Source organism: Eptatretus burgeri, chromosome 7 (genome assembly GCF_056783735.1).
Source record: "Eptatretus burgeri isolate ZD-2024b chromosome 7, Ebu_testis_v1, whole genome shotgun sequence".
NCBI lineage: Eukaryota > Metazoa > Chordata > Myxini > Myxiniformes > Myxinidae > Eptatretus > Eptatretus burgeri.
This window is the reverse complement of record NC_140967.1, coordinates 35,955,188-35,973,712: the sequence shown is the minus strand read 5'-3', so window position 1 is coordinate 35,973,712 and position 18,525 is coordinate 35,955,188. Positions and strand designations below refer to the sequence as shown.

The window sequence follows — 18,525 nt, the reverse complement described above, 5'->3', positions numbered from 1 at the left end:
TTGATTTTTTGATTTGATTTGATTTTCTTTGAATAAGGCTCATTTAACTGTGCCTGAATGGGTATGAGGGTGGAGGAGTAGCAGGTGAAATGTGAATCCTATCCAGGTTCCTCCTAATAACTTTGATTTGAATTGAATTTATTTTAATCCTATTCTGAATTCAATTGATTAATAATAAACGTCATTGGTCAGTGTCAGGTGTCCGATCAAAGCAGGGTTTCATAAAAGTGGGACGTCTTGGTACCTGGTCATCACTGCCAGCAGTTATAAAGTTGCAGTTCCAATTATGTCTTGTTAATTACGTAACACAACAGTACACAAACACCAGATCATTCAAGACAATGGTACATTTCCAATTTAACAGTATTACTGCAGTTGGCAACTATTGACCGTGTCCTAACGAGAAATTGATATATAACAAAACGAGTGGAGTGCCATATGAGAGGAACACTGACTGACAAGGTAAAGGAGATGTGGTACCAGTATGTACAACAAGTACAGCACACCTGCTGGTGTTCCTAAATTCAATGTATGAAGGTCGAGAGAAGAGAAGAGAAGAGAAGAGAAGTGAAAAACTTGTCATTATATGTAACAATGTCAGCTTCTACCACTCTACGCTTGTCCGAGGGTGGTTTGAAGCTCATGCATGCTTCTCAGTGGTGTTCCTCCCACCAAACTCTCCCTTCGTGAACCCCATTATGGAGTTATTCCCTCTGGCGTTGGAAAGTGTATTACGGTAATCCCCATGAGCAGGCAATGCTTCTCCAGGCCATGGAGGAGGCATGTCATGACCACTGCAGATGCATGTCACAGCGCTTTCGACTGACATGTGGCCAGAGAAATCATTCTCTTTGATGTTGATGAAAACATGCATGTGGCCTTACAGAAATCAAAGGCCTGACGTTCAATACCTGTAAAATTCCTTTTTGTTAAAAAGTTTGTTTTCGTTGTAATTATAGCAAATTATGATTTTATGTGCAAGTTCTCAAAAGATTTCTGGGTCATCTGGGGCTAAGTCTACTGAAAAAAAAGATATACACTGATGGGTAACATGTCAGGTCAAATGACACAATTCCCAATAAAGTAAGAAGAGTAAACAGGTAAAAACAGCATGAATAAAAAATTAATGAAAAGATGAAACATGCCGATGTTTATATTTTGAATTTATTGCACCGTTGTGAAATGCTTGATAATGTGAGATTTTCCTTTGATGACAACTGTATTATTTTCATGGGAATATTTGATTTTGAGATGTGTATTTTCAGATTTGACAGCATTATTGCATTGTGCAAAAGATTTCGAAGGTTTGCAAACTACAAGACCGTTTTGATACGTGTGTTAACTGTTTTGGTAACGTAGGATATTGTTTCAGGAAATGTATTTAGGCAATTGAGAAAAACGGTATTATTCGCAATAATAACTAGATATCTGCAATCACCAAGGGGAAACCACCCCCACCGGGGATGCTTAAACTTAGTGATCGCTCGCAACTTACCCGTGGCCCATTATCCAATTTACCCTTAGTGATTCCCCACAACTTACCCTTGGCCCATGATCCAATGGTAGCCATATTTATTTTCAGAACATCATATGACTTTGACTTTCAACATTTAGGGATAGAATGTAAATTAAGAAAATGTGTCCCCATCTACAATCTGTCCATAAAACTCAACATCATGAAAATGAGAGGAAAATTATTCCAGTAGTGATCAAAAAAGTGTTTTTTTGTTAACTGGGTCACAATCCGAAAAAAATTAGGTCAAGGATACGAATCAAACATCAGGTGCACAACTTCAGTGCAGGTCCATTATTATGATGCAAGAACATATTGGAAGGCCAAGTCTTTGAGATCTTGGAAGGGCCAAGTGGAAAAACTGAGTGATGACAAAAAAAACACATTAATTTTTCAGTGCCATTTGACCTTTAACCTGGAGGGGTATGATGGAAATTAAGTGTAAATGCGCAGTGCTCTCAGCATTCTCGAGAGGGCAATTCCGTTCTGATCAGTAAAACCTTGCTCGAGTTTTGGTGAAAAATGTGAAAATGTCTATAAGTGGGTCATGACCTCAAATAGGTCAAGGTCAAAAATAATATCCCAACTCGACACACTTTTTATTCCCATTACTGTTGCAAAATTTCATTCCAAAAATACAAGCCAGATCCGAGATATAGCTCGGAATTTGACAGAAAAAAAGTGAGAAAAATCTGAATGGTGGTTTCGTACTGCGAAGGGGTGTAAGACCTTGACATGTAACCCGGAGGGGTATGATGTAAATTAAGCATATATGCACCTCATTCCGTGCGATCTCGAGAGGGCAATTTTGTTATGATCGGCCAAACTTTCGTCAAATTTTGATGAAAAAATGTTAAAATGTCTACAATTGGGTTATGACTTTCAAATTAGATCAAGGTCAAAAATGTCAACCTTGCATACTTTGTATTACGATTATTAAGGCAAAATTTCATTCTGAAAGTTCTTGGAGATGGGACAAAAAAAAAAAACTGGAGAAAAACCTAAATGGTGGTTTAATAAGCTTAGGGGGGTATGACCTTGACCTTTAACCTGGAGATGTATGCTGTAAATCAGGGGTGGGGAACCTCCGGCCTCCAGGCCGTATACGGATCGCGAGACCGTTTGATCCGGCCCGCGAGGCAATCCATAATATGGAATAGGCAAAGCCTAGAAGCGAGCGTAGAATTCTTCTTACATTCGCTTCTTAAATATATCAAATTAAAGTGTTTTTGCTTTGAAAAAATAAATATTACCTCAACAATACCTTCACAACGACAACTACACCGCCTAGAACAGGATCTCATCTAAAAAAAAATTAATACTAGAAGCGAACGTAGAATTCTTCTTGCATTCGCTTCTGACTTTACCTATAACTTATTCATAACTGTATAGGCAATTTCTGGATACTTCGGCCTGGATTCGGGATCAGCGATCAAATAATGTAAATCACGATTAAAAATTATTTTTTGATGATGCGGGAGATAACTTGATTAAAATCAGTGGAGGAAATATACACCATGTCTGATATTATTTGGGTCTTTCATGTCTCTGACGATGCCTTTATCTCCCGGCATGCATCATTCCCAATGACAAAAACCAGAAACAAAAAATAACCAGAAGCAAAAAAAAAAAACGGAAGCAAAAGGGTCATAGCCAACCACACAGATTCCAAATTGCCATGGTATTGTGTTGGTGTTGTTGTTTCCTATTCTCTCATGTGCACACGTTAAGTAATATTCACAAGATAGAAATAAAACCCAATCGTGTTTATACACCGCACAGCGTTTATAAACAACCGGAAGCAAAAGGGTCATAGCCAACGACACAGATTCCAAATCGTCAGGGGTATTGTGTTGTTGTTGTTGTTGTTGTTGTTGTTGTTGTTGTTGTTGTTGTTTCCTATTCTCTCATGTGCACGTGTTAAGTATGAAGCTCACTTCGTTCGCTAAAAAGAAACAAAAGCAACCTCAGAAATACAACACAAAAAAAAAACTCCAGACAGCGATTATTTTTTCCTAAAAAAATAAATTAAATGGACAGCTGTCATCTGTCTGTTTCACGTTCAGGGTCAGTGAATGCAGCACGTGCGTAACGTAATGTGTGATCGCGTAATCTCATGTCATCATTTCATTCAGTAAATGCAAACATGGCGACTAACAAGTAAAGAAAGGTAGATGCGGAATGTCGCACTTTCCAAGAGAAATGGGCAAATGATTATTTCTTTGTGGAAGTAAAAGGCAAGCCAGTATGCCTAGTTTGTCGGGAAGCGCTCTCGGTGATGAAAAAGTCCAACCTCGAGCGTCATTACAGCTCGAAACATGCTAAACTGGACGAGTTGAAAGGACAAATACGCTTGGATAAAGTTAATGCTCTTCGGTGGAGTTTTGGTGCTCAACAAGCAGTCTTCATAAGACCGCAATCTGACCGAGACAACACTTAACTACACATGCTAGTTTTGTGGTGAGTGAGCTAATCGCTAAGAAGCTGATGCCGCATTCAGAAGGAGAATTTGTGAAGGAGTGCCTTGTTGCCGCTGCGGAGCTGCTCGCACCGGACAAAGTAAAATTGTTCCAAAGTGTCAGTTTGTCTCGAAGAACTGTCTCAGATCGGATTACTGAAATGGCACAAGATATTGAGAAAACACTGAAGGACACCGCAAGAGATTTCCATTTTTTCTCTCTGGCCTGCGATGAGACAACGGACATAACAAACACCGCCCAACTAGCCATTTTTGTGCGGGGGATTACAGCTGAGTTTGATACGAGTGAGGAGTTGCTGTCTTTGCAAGCCATGCATGGCACCACCAAAGGTGAGGATTTGTTTGAGCAAGTTGTTTTGGCTATGAACAAATTCGAACTGCAGTTTGACAAGTTAAGTGGCCTGGCCACGGATGGAGCCCCAGCCATGGTTGGCACGCAAAAGGGATTGACTGCATTGGTCAAAAAAGAAATGAGTTGTTTCAGTCTCGATCCAAGTGAGTTAGTTGTGTGCCACTGTATCATACACCAAGAGAATCTGTGTGCACAGTCCCTGAAGCTCAAAAATGTGATGACAACTGTCGTTTCCACCATAAACGTCATCAAAAGCAAAGGGCTGAACAGCCGCCAGTTCAAGGAGCTACTGAGTGAACTGGAGTCAGAGTACGGAGATCTGGTTTACCACTGTGAGGTGCGGTGGCTGAGTCGCGGAAATATGCTCACACGGTTTTACTCACTGAGAGAAGAAGTGAAACAGTTTGTGGTGGAGTCTGCGGGCCTATGGGGAAGGGCATGGTGATGATGCATGGTGGGCGTGATGATGGGAGGAGTGGCCATGGGGGTCGGCAAGGGATATGAGGTGTGCGCGCCGCCTGAGGCGTCGTAGTAATGCTGGAGTCGGCCGGCTCGTGAGTGTACCGAATACGGAATAAAGGGGAGCCGCGGGCACAGTACGCCCGCGCTCGTACTTGTGCAACACAGCCCAGCTCGACTGTTCATCCGCTTAGTGTCTGCCTGCTAAGCATCTTCCATTTCAGTACAGTACAGTTGGCGAACGAGGATCTTCGGATCGACGTGTGTAAGGGCGGCAAATGACCCGTGCGGTTCCAAGCTACGGAGCCAAAGGTCTTGCCAGCGCGAACATGGCAAAGAGTCGGTGCATGGCAAACGTACGCGTGCCCGCCTTCGTCGGAATCGACTTCGGCCACGTCGAGTGGGCAACGTTCGTTCGTTTGGTTCATTTTCCTGTTCGTTTTGTCGAGGATACGCGTTTCGGCTCGAATGCGGCGTTGGATGTCGCGCAAGCTCTGGAGAATGTCCGAGGTCTCGATGGTCGGGGCACAGCAGATGGTCTAGGGGTCATCCCGATGGGCCAGGCACGCACGGCCATGCGCACGGTCTGCGGCGCGGGTCGTGGGCGAGCGTGGCAAGGCAATCACTCGGACGGCGGTCTGGGCTCTCGAGGTCGTCTACGGTGTGTGGGCCGAAGGTCATCGCCCATTGTTGCGGTCATAGATGGCGGTGTGCGAGGCGATCCTTCTGTCCCGCGTCGAAACCTGCTTGCAATTGATCCGGAAATGACAAGATCAGTGGCAGGGGGGGGGGGGGAAGTGAGCGAGGCACGGATCGGGTGTCGAATTGAGTCCACTCGTGCTGCCCGCGCATCGCATTAGGCTGTGCCGTGCGAATTCACGTCGGAGGAGCGTCCGGCACGGTTCAGAGATCGTTTTATTTCTGGTCTGCGAGCAGCCATCCTACGGTTGACCGACATCACATTCGACTCGGCGGTCGCGACTGCTTCATCTGTCGAGCAGACGCTCACGGATGTCTGCGCTATTGCTGGCCAAGACGTAATGAGTAGCTCCAGCTGGAGCATGGCGGCTGATCCCGAGGGCCACGCGGTGACCGCGCAAGTGCCGCAGGTCGCGCAGCCCGGAGTCCGCGCGATGGCTCAAGTGCTGCAGGGTGCTCGCGCGCCTAGCGATGCGGAACGAGGGCGCGCACCGCAGCACGGTCGCACCGGGAGCGAAGGGGCACCGCAGCACGGTCGCACCGGGAGCGAAGGGGCACCGCAGCAGGACCCCAGTGACCTGGAGGTCAGCCTGCAGCCGGGGCATGACGATGCCGGCGAGCCGGAGCAGGAGCCGGGCTCGGCGAGCCGGACCCTTTTGGGTCGGAACGGGTTCCAGTTCGTGCCTCCAGATGTGCCAGTGCTCTCTTCGAGACCTTCGTCGAGTACCGAGGGCGAGGCTCTGGCGGCGGGGGCCGCGTCGATGCAGCGGGAGCCGCGTCGATGCAGCGGGAGCCACCGTTCATTGCTGCCTGCGGCGATGATGTGCGCTCCAGGAGCGGCGAGAGCCATATCAGCTCTCGCGATGAGTTCCCGCGCTTCGTTCGCGATGAGTTCCCGCGCTTTGGCAGGGTTCGTGAGGCAAGGCGCGTCGGTGTGGTGCAGGCAGCTTCGACAGGTGACGGTGAGCCCGTGGCGTTAGAGGGAGTCGCGAGTCACAACATCGAGTCGACAACCAAGAAGCGGACTCGTGATGCGGGTTGTGGGTTGTTGTTCATGGCATATGTGCTTTTCCTTGCTCTAGTGATGCAGTTTAATGTTGTTGAAATAAATGCCAGCAGTTCTCGTGTGAGAGTGGATTTGGCAGAGATCAGTCAATGGGAGTTGGATTATGATCAATGTGATGTGGGGGCTTCAGGGGCGGTGGTGGCGAATAAAAAGGTTGAGTTGGCCGTCCACTGTCCCGGGCCGCAGGTAATTGCTTTGTCATGTGCTGGGATTTTATCAAAAAAGCGCGCTGTATGGAAAAATGAATTTGCGATGCTTCGAATATTATTCGTAATGATTTATAATGAGCCTATGATTGCAGTGTGGTTTAAGTGGAGTTGCTCCCGTCTAGCGGCCGTGTGGGTCTCGGAGATCGACTCGGAACCAAGACTGGTGCCCTGGTCGGCGTTACCCCCACCTCTGATTGCGAGCGCAACTCTCTGTGTTCGCTCAAGGCCGTTGGGACGGGCGTTGGCGTCTCAACTGATTGTGGTGCGTGAGTTGTTTTGGCGCATTAAATGCATGCAGCCAGCGGCGCTGTTCAGTGCCCCCGGCCAAGGTCTAAGGCTGGCGCCACGACTTCCAGATAGCGGGCTTCCGGCCTCGGGATGTTTATCTACGTCGGGTCTGCCTGGGGGGAGTGGGCCGGAGGCGTTTGATGGTGCCGGGGGAGGTTGGCTCGAAAGGTCGTTACGACCTTGGCGAGGGTCATGTCAGCATGGGCCGCCTGGGGGCGTTTTTGCTGCGTAATGCTGCTGTGCTTCTCATTTTGCTGCTTCATATCGGTAACGCGGTCAGACCTGACCTTTGCTGCTCCACTCGCTCGCATCGACACATTATATGATGTGGTGTGCTATTATACTTTGCTATTTTCATTTTATTTCCATGATTATTATACGAAGTCCTTCGTGTTGTCTATGCTTCTTATAATACTGATCATTTACTAATCATACTTTTAGGGGGGAGGAGTGTGGTGGAGTCTGCGGGCCTATGGGGAAGGGCATGGTGATGATGCATGGTGGGCGTGATGATGGGAGGAGTGGCCGTGGGGGTCGGCAAGGGATATGAGGTGTGCGCGCCGCCTGAGGCGTCGTAGTAATGCTGGAGTCGGCCGGCTCGTGAGTGTACCGAATACGGAATAAAGGGGAGCCGCGGGCACAGTACGCCCGCGCTCGTACTTGTGCAACACAGCCCGGCTCGACTGTTCATCCGCTTAGTGTCTGCCTGCTAAGCATCTTCCATTTCAGTACAGTACACAGTTCACGGAGATGAAGGGGAAACCTGTCATGGAACTCAGTGATAGCAAGTGGCTGTGTGATTTGGGCTTCATGGTGGACATTACCAAGTACCTGTCAGAGCTGAACGTCAAGCTCCAAGGTCCCAACCAGCTTCTCAGCTCTCTGCAATCAAATGTGAAATCATTTGAAGCTAAACTAAAGCTGTGGCAAGTGCAACTGGAAAGGGGAAACACTGTCCACTTTCCCACTCTGCAAGAACAAAAGCCTGCTGGGACATCTGAATATGCTGCTGAGTGTGCAAAACTCCTCCAGGCATTTGGAGAGAGGTTCCAGGACATGAAAAATGTAAACAAAGGGAACTGAACATATTTGCCAGGCCGTTTAATATGGAACCAGTTGATGTGCCTGACAACCTACAACACGAAATCATTGAGCTGAAAAGTAATGACGAGCTCAAAGCTCGGTACAACAACCTCCCTTTGTCGAGTTCTACAAACTGTATGTACGTGCTGAGGATTTCCCCATTCTGAGGAGACATGCACTGAAGTTTGCATCACTGTTTGGGACGACCTACAGCTGTGAGCAGTTCTTTTCATAACTGACTCTTGCAAAGACTCAGTTCCGCTCAAGACTGACTGACCCAAACCTGCAAAACCAGCTGCGAGTAGCATCATCATCACCACCACTCGACACCAAACGCCTCGCCAAAGAGAAACAGTTCCAGCCATCGCATTAGCTGAGTCCGATATATGTGTTTAATAATTTTGCTTGGCCCTCGAAGGATGTTCTAAAAATCGAAATGGCCCTTGACAGGAAAAAGGTTTCCCACCCCTAGTGTAAATGAAGCATAAATGCGCTTTGCTCCGGACTACCCGTCGAGGGGAATTTTGTTCCGATCGGCCAAAACCTTCATCGAGTTATGGCGTAAAATGTTAAAATGTGGATAATTAATTAGGTCATGAGCTTAAAATAGGTCAAGGTAAAAAAAATATTACGTCAACATTTGTATATTGATGCAAAATTCCATTCTGTAAGTTCCTGTCAGCTCCGAGATCCAGCTTGGAAATTGATACGGTTCGGAAATTGGGAGTGTTTGAGAGAGCAGGAAGAATTTTCTTTTTCGAAGTGTTGCTTTTGTACTCCTGTGAGGGCGGGAAACTCTGCGGCTCCATTAAAAATCGGGGGTGATAATAATTGTACAAACAAACCCGACAACAGCAATGAGCCTTCTCCTGTGCTCTGTGGCGAATGATTAATAATAACAGCGGTGTCGCTCGATTTCGGGATTTCGTAAGTCCACGTCAACAAGAACGGCAAATCGTACATTGGTGCGTGCATTGCGGCGTCCGCTCCGACGTCGTGACGTCATTGCGGCGTCCGCTCCGACGTCGTGGCGTCATTGCGGCGTCCGCTCCGGCGTCGTGACGTCATTGCGTCACGGAGCAATTTCATTGGCGACTTTGTTCCGGGACGACCCGTGATATTTGGCCCTGTCGCAAATTAACTGTTTTACGGCACGACATCGCCGTGTTCATACCGAAAACGACTTGCACGGATATCCTTGCAATTCGATTTCAACAAATTAACTTAATTTATTGAAACACGTTTCAATATTTGCTGTTTTACCCGAATCCCGAAAAGGGCTTGTGGTACCAGGCGGTTCAATTTACCTGCAGAGGGAGCAAGAGGAAGGTGCGCGCTCTTGTGACAAGCGCGTGGTGAACTTGGGTGAGCGGGAGGGGCTTGCATTTTGGGGGGGCGGGGGGGGGAGGAGGAGGAGGAGGGTCATCGTTTTTTTGTTGTGAGGACTCGTGTCGAGATCTACAGGACGGACAGCGCACGTCTCCGCCATGGATTCGGTTCGAAAGCTTCAACGTCCCAATCCTCTTGCCAATGCCAATTATCTTTCGCAGATTCTCTTTTGGTGAGTCGTTTATTGACGTATTTTGATGCCTCCTTTTCAATGAACTTCTAAAATCGATTTGAAGATTGCTTCTGGTTTTTTTGTTTCGTTTTAATCAAAACTTTTTTTTTTGACCAAATAGCAAAGTTTGATTACTCGAGTTGATTTTAAATTTATTTACTTATCTGAGCACTTGTCTCTAACTGTTGCAATAGTTTCGGTACTTCATGAAATATTGCATTTTTGGGTCATGTGATTTGCCTTTTTTTTTTTTGGTCATTGTTTGATTTTAAGTTATTTTGATGAATATGAACCATTTTTAAGTTTGCCTTTTGGCCTGAATATCATTGTAACCTCGTGTTCTCGAGTATAAATCTCTCCGACAATCTACGTCATCAAATATTGGTTCACGAAAAAATAAGTGATCACTATATTTTCGTTATTGGTGTCTGTCTGTCTGTCTGTCTGTCTGTCTGTCTGTCTGTCCCGAGCATAGCTCCTATCCATGGGTTTTGATCCAATCCTGATAAAATTTTGGTGGAGGTTTATATCATGATCGAGTTGTGTTTTCCTGAGAATGGGCGTGGTGCGCTCATTATGGGCGGAGCCACGCCCCAAAAACGTGTTTTTAGGGGGGTAGCCAATTTCAATTTGAATCTTCCCCGAGGGGGTTTGTCGAATCTGGCAGGGGTTTCGGTATTTGGTTAGCCCAATGGCACCTGCATAGCCCCACGGAGCTCGATTTTTTTTTTCATTTCCGTCCCAAGGTCACGAACTTAGAAAATTGCGAATTTTGACATAAAAATCATACGACTGCCCAAACTTTGAGAGCTCGGATGACAATATTTTTTATGCATAATCTTGAGGTCATTCCCCACCTAAAGTCTTGAAACCATTTTTCTCTATCTCGAACACCTTGCCCGTGGCGCCCCCTTCAAGTTTGTTTTTACACTGATTTCATCAAAATATGGATAATCCGAGGAGTGCGAAATTCCATATAGCCTATATGACGTTATACTGTTCCTGGAATGTTCCAGAGGAAGTTTTGCACCAAAGGTCATAATCCTTGACCTTTGACCTTTAAAGTTCACAAAGGTCAAATTTTCAAAGTTGTGGGAATCGAACCGGGTTTTCCACCTTCGACGAACTAACTCCAATAAGCTATAGCACGTATCCTGTTTCCTTATTTTAATGTCCACAACATTGTTTTGTGACCTTTTAAAGGTTATGCAAAGGTCAAATTTTGAAAGTTGTTGAACGAAACCGGGTTTTCGACATTTTGCAGCTAATAACCTGTCACTCGTACCACATCATGTTGATCATTTTTATAACTTGGTCAAACATTATCACATTGTCTCATCCTTGACTTCTGAAACGATCTATATCATCAAATACCGCTCGTGAACGATCATCGTTTTCAGACTTTTATAAAGCTTGTATTTATTATGTCTGCACGTACGATGCAAACATGCCCCGCTGGTACGTGTATTTACACAGTAAGACCCCGACATTCGCGGGGGATACATTCCTGAAAAATACTGCAAATGACGAATCCACGAATGTTGGGGAATTGTTTCAATGGGGGAGGGGGCTAGGTTCCTGGTGTGGTTCGTGGTTTATAAGGGAAACACAAGAAACTTGGACACAGGTGGAGGCCATTCAGCTCATCATGCCTGCTCCCCATCAACGCCACATTATTTTATCAACACAAGATCAAAACTACGAGAGCACTCATGAGAGCGCATTACTTCCGCCATGCAATGTCTGATCCACGAGAACATATCGGGCCAAATACATTTTTGAAACGTCATGCTATGTATTGTTTTTTGACACTATCTCTTAATGTTGAAGAATCTCTTTAAAAATTAAATATTTCTCGTATCCACATCCGGATCCAGATCTCCACCAAAATCTGATCGGTTCGTCCTTGTCACACACCCAACCTCCTGCCCACCAAATTTAATCCGGATCCATCCACAACTTTTTGAGATATCTTGCACACAGACAGATGGCTGAAAACATAACCTCCTTCACCTTTGGTAGTGGAGGCAATTTTAAAATGCAAATTTTTTTTAAAAAAAATTACGTTTTTTGTTTTGTTTTGTTTTGTTCTTCCCCCCCCCCCTGCCCCAGGTGAGGTAGCATGGGTTGGTTTAAAAAAACAAAATGCACAACAACAACCACACAACACCCCTTGATGAGACCCCCACCAACAGCACTCCATACACGTGCACACTATCACCCATCAATGCTCAAACCACCGAAAAGTCCTGTCTACATCCCTATACCCCTCTATCTCCATAACTTCCAGGTACCTATCTAATTCTAATTTTAACTTATCTACTTTTTCTGCTACCACTACCTTTCCAGGGAGACCATTCCATGCATTAACTACTCTCTGAGTAATTGTCCCCTGTCTTGCTACCATCTTAACTCTCCTCTTCCTTACTCTCAAGTTATGGCCCCTGGTTCTATCACTGTCTACTCTGTTGACTTCATTTGCACTTATTTTATCTCTACCTTTCATTATCTTAAACATCCTTATCATATCTCCTCATAACCGCCTCCTTTCTAGTGTATAAAGCCCTGTCTCCTTCAGCCGCTACTCGTATCTGAGTCTAGCTAGGCCTGGAATCAATCGCGTAGCCCTACGCTGAATCCTCCCGATGGCATCTATGTCTTTCCTGAGTTGTCGTGACAAAACCACACACAATATTCTACATATGGCCTCCTGCACAATGTTAACACCACCTCTTTTGGTTTATTAATGATCCCCTCCGAATACAACCTAAAACCCTATTTATTTTCTCTATAGCTGCCTGCTTACCTCCCGTAACTTGTACCACCCCCAAATCCTTCTGTGTGACACGCTTCAAAATTAGCCCTTGCATCCTGTAATCTCTATTTTCATTGTTCTTTCCCATCCCCAACACCTTACACTTGCTCAGGTTAAATTCCATCTGCCAATCTTTTGCCCAAACTATGCAAGTATCAATACTTTCCTGAATCTGATCATGACCCCCTCTGCTATCCACCTTCCCTCCAAGCTCTGTGTCATCTGCAAATTTGGAAAGCTTACTCTTTTATCCGCTATCCAAATCGTTGATGTAAATAATGAAAAGTAATGGTCCGAGTGCTGATCCCTGAGATACCCCACTACTTCGATCCTCCCAGCAAGACCTCCTCATGCTCACAGCCACTCTTTGCTTCCTATCACTAAGCTAGTTTGCAATCCAATTAGCTACCCGACCAGCCACTCCACAAGCCCTCACTTTGGCTAACAACTATAGTCTATAGATAGATACTCTCAGCTATTGGCAATTCTCCTGACTGTTCTTGTATAAAAGTTGTAGCAAAATACCTGTTTAATAAGCCTGCCATCTCTCTTTCCTCACAAACCACTCTCCCGGTGCTATTCCTCAATGGGCCCACACTGGTCCTAACCTGTTCTTTACCCCTGATGTACGTAAAGAATGCCTTGCTATTATGTTCAATATTCCTAGCCATGTCCTTCTCGTACTCTCTTTTCCTTGCCAAGTTATTTTCTTAACTTGCCTCTGTTTACTCCGATAGTGATAGAAATCTAACTCCAGTCCTGTTATTTTATGCCTAATAAATGCCTTCTGCTTCTCCTTAATAGCATTCCTTATCTCACTTCTCAACCACCCTGGTCTCTTTCTGGTTCTCGTTTTACACCTCAATGGAATGTACTTACTCTGCACTCTACACATTTGGTCCTTGAAAGTTTCCCATTTCTCTGATGCTCATTGGCCTGTTAGAGTCTCCCAATCTACATCACCCAACTCTCTCCTCATACCCTCAAAGTTTGCCTTCCTGAAATCTAATAGCCTTACTCTACTATCCTCAACTCTAACCCATAACAGAATCTTTGCACACACAATGTTATGGTCACTTGCTCTGAAATGCTCCTTGACCGCCACCTCCTCCACCATTTTGGGATCGTTACTTAAAAGGAGTTCTAACACTGCACTTCCCTCGTGGGCTTATCTACAAACTGAGTTAAAAAGCAATCTTGGAATAAAACTAGGAAATCCTCATCCGCTCTGCCCTTTCCCTGTTCCTGGACCCAATCTATCCCTGGCAAGTTAAAATCTCCCATAATCAATACTCTTTCCTGACCACATGCCCTTTTGAATTCTTCATGTACTCCTCCTTCCTCCTCTTCCTTCACACCCAGAGCCTTATAAAAGCCTCCCACCAGTATCTTACTTTTTTGCAATCTCTAATCTCTACCCACACAGAATCCTCCACATTTATTCCTTCTTTAACGTCACCCCTTTCTCTTGATACAATGCTGTCCTTTACCCAGATTGCTCCTCCTCTTATTCTCTCCTTCCTATCACACTGATGCACCTTGTAGCCTTCTTATCCTCTCCTCCTTAAACTATGTCTTACTTACTACATCTATATCATGCTGCTCGCCATCCACTTTGGCTTAAAGATCTTCCATCTTATTATTTAAATTCCTGGCATTGGTATAGAATATGATTAACCTTTTCCTTTATGAAATTCTATTTTTCTGCCTGGCCTTACTCATCACAATTACATCATCAGTTCCTTCCTTAATAGCTTCCCCCAACCTCGACTGACCTAAAAAAAAAGCCTGAATACTTTCCTCAATTCCCACTGCAAACCTTGCTGCCCCCTTTCTATTTAACATATGGCCATCATTCCAGAAATACTCCCTTTGTCCCTGAAATGATTCCCACTGCTTCTTGCATGTAAAACCTTCATCCCCACACCATTCTTCCAGCCATTGATTGATGTCTGTCACTGCTCATAATTTCTATACAATTTCTAAACCTTGGGAGAATCCCAGAAAACATTACCTCACAACCCTTTGTTTTCAGCCGCTTACCCAATATCCTGCATGTATTTTTCAAAACCTCCGAGTAAACTTTCCCTAAATCATTTGCTCCTCGGTGTACCATGGTTAACTTCTTCCTTCCATGACCCGATGCAATATCGTTTACCCTTCCTTCAATGTTCTTAACTCCTGCTCCTTAAAAACTACACAGAATTCTATATCTACGATTCTTCCTGCAGAATGAAGAACCGACATTTTTAATAATCTCATCACCCACAAAAACTGTCTCCCATACCTCATGTTTACCACTTCCTACACCCGCTGCACAGCAATCACTTCCTGCGCCCACTGCACCACCACCACTTCCTGCACCCGCTCCACCGCACCACATCCAGCACCCACTGAATCACCACCACTTCCTGTACCCACTGCACAACCACCACTTCCTGCACATCACCACTTTCTGCACCAGCTGCACAGTCACCACTTTCTGCACCCACTGCACCATCACCATTTTCTGCACCCACTGCACCGTCACCAATGCCTGCATCTGCTGCACCGTCAATTTTAAAATCTTCCGAACACGAATGCACATAATTACAGTTTCATTAAAAATGCTTACAAATATAAAACAACAACAACAACAACAGCAGCAGGCACTGTTTCCAATTTTTATTGAAACTACGATATAACTTTTGATGAGATGATGATGATGATGATGATTATGATGAGTTAGAATCCAGTGAACTCTGAAGAGGATGCAGGTGAGGGTGTTTTGTGCACTGAAGCGGATGCAGGTGAAGGTACTGATGGCGTTGAGGTGAAAAGTGCTGGAGTGAAAAAAAAATGGGTATAGACAGCTCTTTTGCCAAGTGCTGCAAGTTTTTGTGTAGCTGTTAGGGTTAGGGTAGTTGGGTTAGAGTTAGAGTTAGAGTGGAGAGCTGCTTTATGTGTGGCAGGTGGGAGCTGGTTTATGCACCCGCAAAAACTGCGAATAGCTGAAACGCTGGGGCCGCAAAAGTAGAAGCCGGTCACATTTTATATACCGCAAATACGTGGGGTCTGTGAAAGTCGGGGTTCCACGGTACACACACACACACACACACACACACACACACACACACACACACACACACACACACACACACACACACACACACACACACACACACACACGTAGCCTACCCATCCCTTGTGATGGGAAAGGTGTATGTTGATCTCACGATTTTAATTATTTCATGGATTTTAAAAAGGTTAATTGTGTTGCACTCAAAAAATCCTTTTTAATTTGAGACTAATTGGTCGTCCTGTTTGCCAAACATTGCTATATTGGTCACTTTCACCTCAAAAAGGCCTTTGAGGCCACGGCCACATAGCTCATGTGACTTCTTGCACAAAGTTTTATCTGCACCCCAAGGATGGCGTTTGTAGTTTTAACATTGTGGTTGTGCACAAGGAACAGACCCACAAAGAGACATTTGTATATACAGTGTCTTCAGAAAGTATTCACACCCCTTTACTGTTGTCACATTCTTTTGTTACCCCCTGAATTTAAAATGGAATATATTTTAAAAAAAATTGGCACCGATCTACGCAAAATACCCCATAATGACAAAGTGAAAACAATTTTTAGAATTTTTTACAAATCAGTTAAAAATGAAAAACTGGAATGTCTTGCATCAATAAGTATTCAAAGAAAGATGTAGGGATGGTTTCATGTGATAATTTCTTGTGACCATCCCTACCTTGTTTGCATACTTTTTTGAAGATATATATATATATATATATATATATATATATATATATATATATATATCTACATAGCTTATACTAATAAAAGGGTGTGTTCGTGTGTGTGTTTGCGTGCGTGCGTGTCCGTCCCCCATAACTCCAAAACCATAAAACATAGCAGTCTGAAGCTTTGCATGCATCCTAAAAAAAAAAAACTCCAAGCAAGTGCAAGAGTGAAAATTGGGTGTTTGGGTTAATTAAATCACCCCTTTTGAAAATAATTATTAGCCTTATTTAATTATATCCTTCATCAGGCGATCCTCGGCCACCTCGCTGTCATGGGTCTTAAGGTGTTTCCTGGGTAACCCCACTGGGGTCTGAAGCCACCATGTTTTTTAACTTGCTCAACTATGCTTTGATTTGGAACTGGCCGCAACGATTTCTTCACGAAAAATAGATATAAACTCCAGATTTGAAAGTGTCAGCAGTTCCGACTCCGAAAAAAGTGTTGATTTGTTCAATTCGGACATTGCATGGGCGTTTCCGGGTGAATTGTTGTATCGATGGCAATTGGTAATCGCTTGCCAAGCCAGACATTCCGTTGGAGTGCTTGAGTGCTTCAGCCACCTATCGAGCTGCACAATGCAGTTCGTATCCTGATCGGGATGTGCAGCGGACAGTTACTACAAGGTAGAGGTACGGATACAGCACACATGGACATGGTACATATGGGTAGGTTTGGATATGTATGGGCTCTCCGTGTGTGTGTGTGTGTGTGTGTGTGTGTGTGTGTGTGTGTGTGTGTGTGTGTGTGTGTGTGTGTGTGTGTGTGTGTGTGTGTGTGTGTGTGTGTGTGTGTGTGTGTGTGTGTGTGGACATGCCACGCCTGTTACGGGCGCCGCGGTGGCAAAGTTTCATCCCGTATCTTATGGAGGTTCTATAAGGTTTTCCTTTGTCCTCACACCTGTTTCGAAAGCAATTGGTTATCGGATTTGCTTTACAAAGGTGAAAGATGTAACTTTGTGAGTTTCAAAGCAAAATATATTTGATAATGCCCGATTTTGGAACCGTTTGCCGTATTCATGTATATTCTAAATTACCGAGCCAATTTTTTTTTCCACCCATCACACGCAGCTGTTTATAAAGAATAATGTTTGTGATCATATCCCTGAAACATCTGTATGAATGTGACGTTTTTCGGTGAAAGCTACTCAAGGTTTCTGGGTTGTATACAGTCCGTACTGCAGTTGGTAATCACACTGACTACAACCTGCTGATTGCCGATAACAGCCGTGTGTGTGTGTGTGTGTGTGTGTGTGTGTGTGTGTGTGTGTGTGTGTGTGTGTGTGTGTGTGTGTGTGTGTGTGTGTGTGTGTGTGTGTGTGTCGTTGATTGGTATCTACATATGCGGGTTTCAGAATGTGGAATGGAGTTCTCCCAGGGTGGGCTCAAAGTATCCACCTTCATTTCAGTTAGGGGTCACGTTTCATGGACCAAGCTGTGAAATTTTCTGTTATCAAAGTTTTGTGCCGAGGGCTCTCTTCAGGATGGTCGCTGAGCCCTGGACAGCTTCCAACTGGAGTTGGTTAGTTATAATATTCCCAGGGTTGGTTTTTAGCTCACGTGCAAAGTAGTTCTGGGGAGCTTATGGGATGGCGTATCGTCCGTTCGTCCGTCCACAAATACTTGCAACTTCTCAGAAACTACACATACGATTTCAATGAAATTTGACCACAACCTTCATCACCCGTGATTGCATTAAAAAGAGGTCAGAAGGAGTTTACGGGGGTTTGGGGGGGGGTGGGTTGCCCCCAAAGAGGTATTTGCTTTCTTCTCAAATGATACAATTCTGATGAAACTTCACAACAACCTTCATCACCCATGACCTACGAAAGTTTGTTCATGACACAAGAAAAATCTGGCTCTAAGGGAATTTAAGGGGGGGGGTTACCCCCAAATAAGTATTTGCTTACTTCCCTAAAACTACGCCTACAATTCTGATAACTTGACCACCATCTTCACCACAACAAGATGTACCAAAGTTTATTACGACATTAAAAAATTGGGGTCTAAGGGTTTCTACAGGGGGATTACCCCCCAAACTTGTATTTGCTTTTTTTTTCTGAAATCACACACACAATTCCGATGAAACTTGACCCCTACCTTTATCGCCCGTGATGTACCAAGGTTTGTTCATGGCATCTATCTATAATTCCAGCAGTGTGTGTGTGTGTGTGTGTGTGTGTGTGTGTGTGTGTGTGTGTGTGTGTGTGTGTGT

At 44.8% G+C, this 18,525-nt stretch overlaps 2 protein-coding genes across 2 annotated transcripts in view; both read left to right on the top strand.

The window, feature by feature from the left end:
* The first annotated feature begins 4,000 nt into the window (after nt 1–4,000).
* Nucleotides 4,001–8,521, top strand: LOC147023042 (general transcription factor II-I repeat domain-containing protein 2A-like). The gene is made up of 3 exons (XM_085890319.1): nt 4,001–4,681; nt 7,795–8,130; nt 8,399–8,521. Exons 1-3 carry the CDS (start codon nt 4,001–4,003, stop codon nt 8,519–8,521), a joined length of 1,140 nt encoding a protein of 379 aa, XP_085746445.1.
* A 1,042-nt stretch (nt 8,522–9,563) lies between these two features.
* LOC147023041 (ATP-binding cassette sub-family C member 4-like) overlaps nt 9,564–18,525 on the top strand; it is an 83,178-nt gene continuing 74,216 nt past the window's right edge. The window contains exon 1 of the mRNA XM_085888039.1: nt 9,564–9,709. Coding sequence (XP_085744165.1) covers nt 9,636–9,709 — 74 coding nt within the window. The 5' untranslated portion in view covers nt 9,564–9,635. The remainder of the gene's footprint in view (nt 9,710–18,525) is intronic.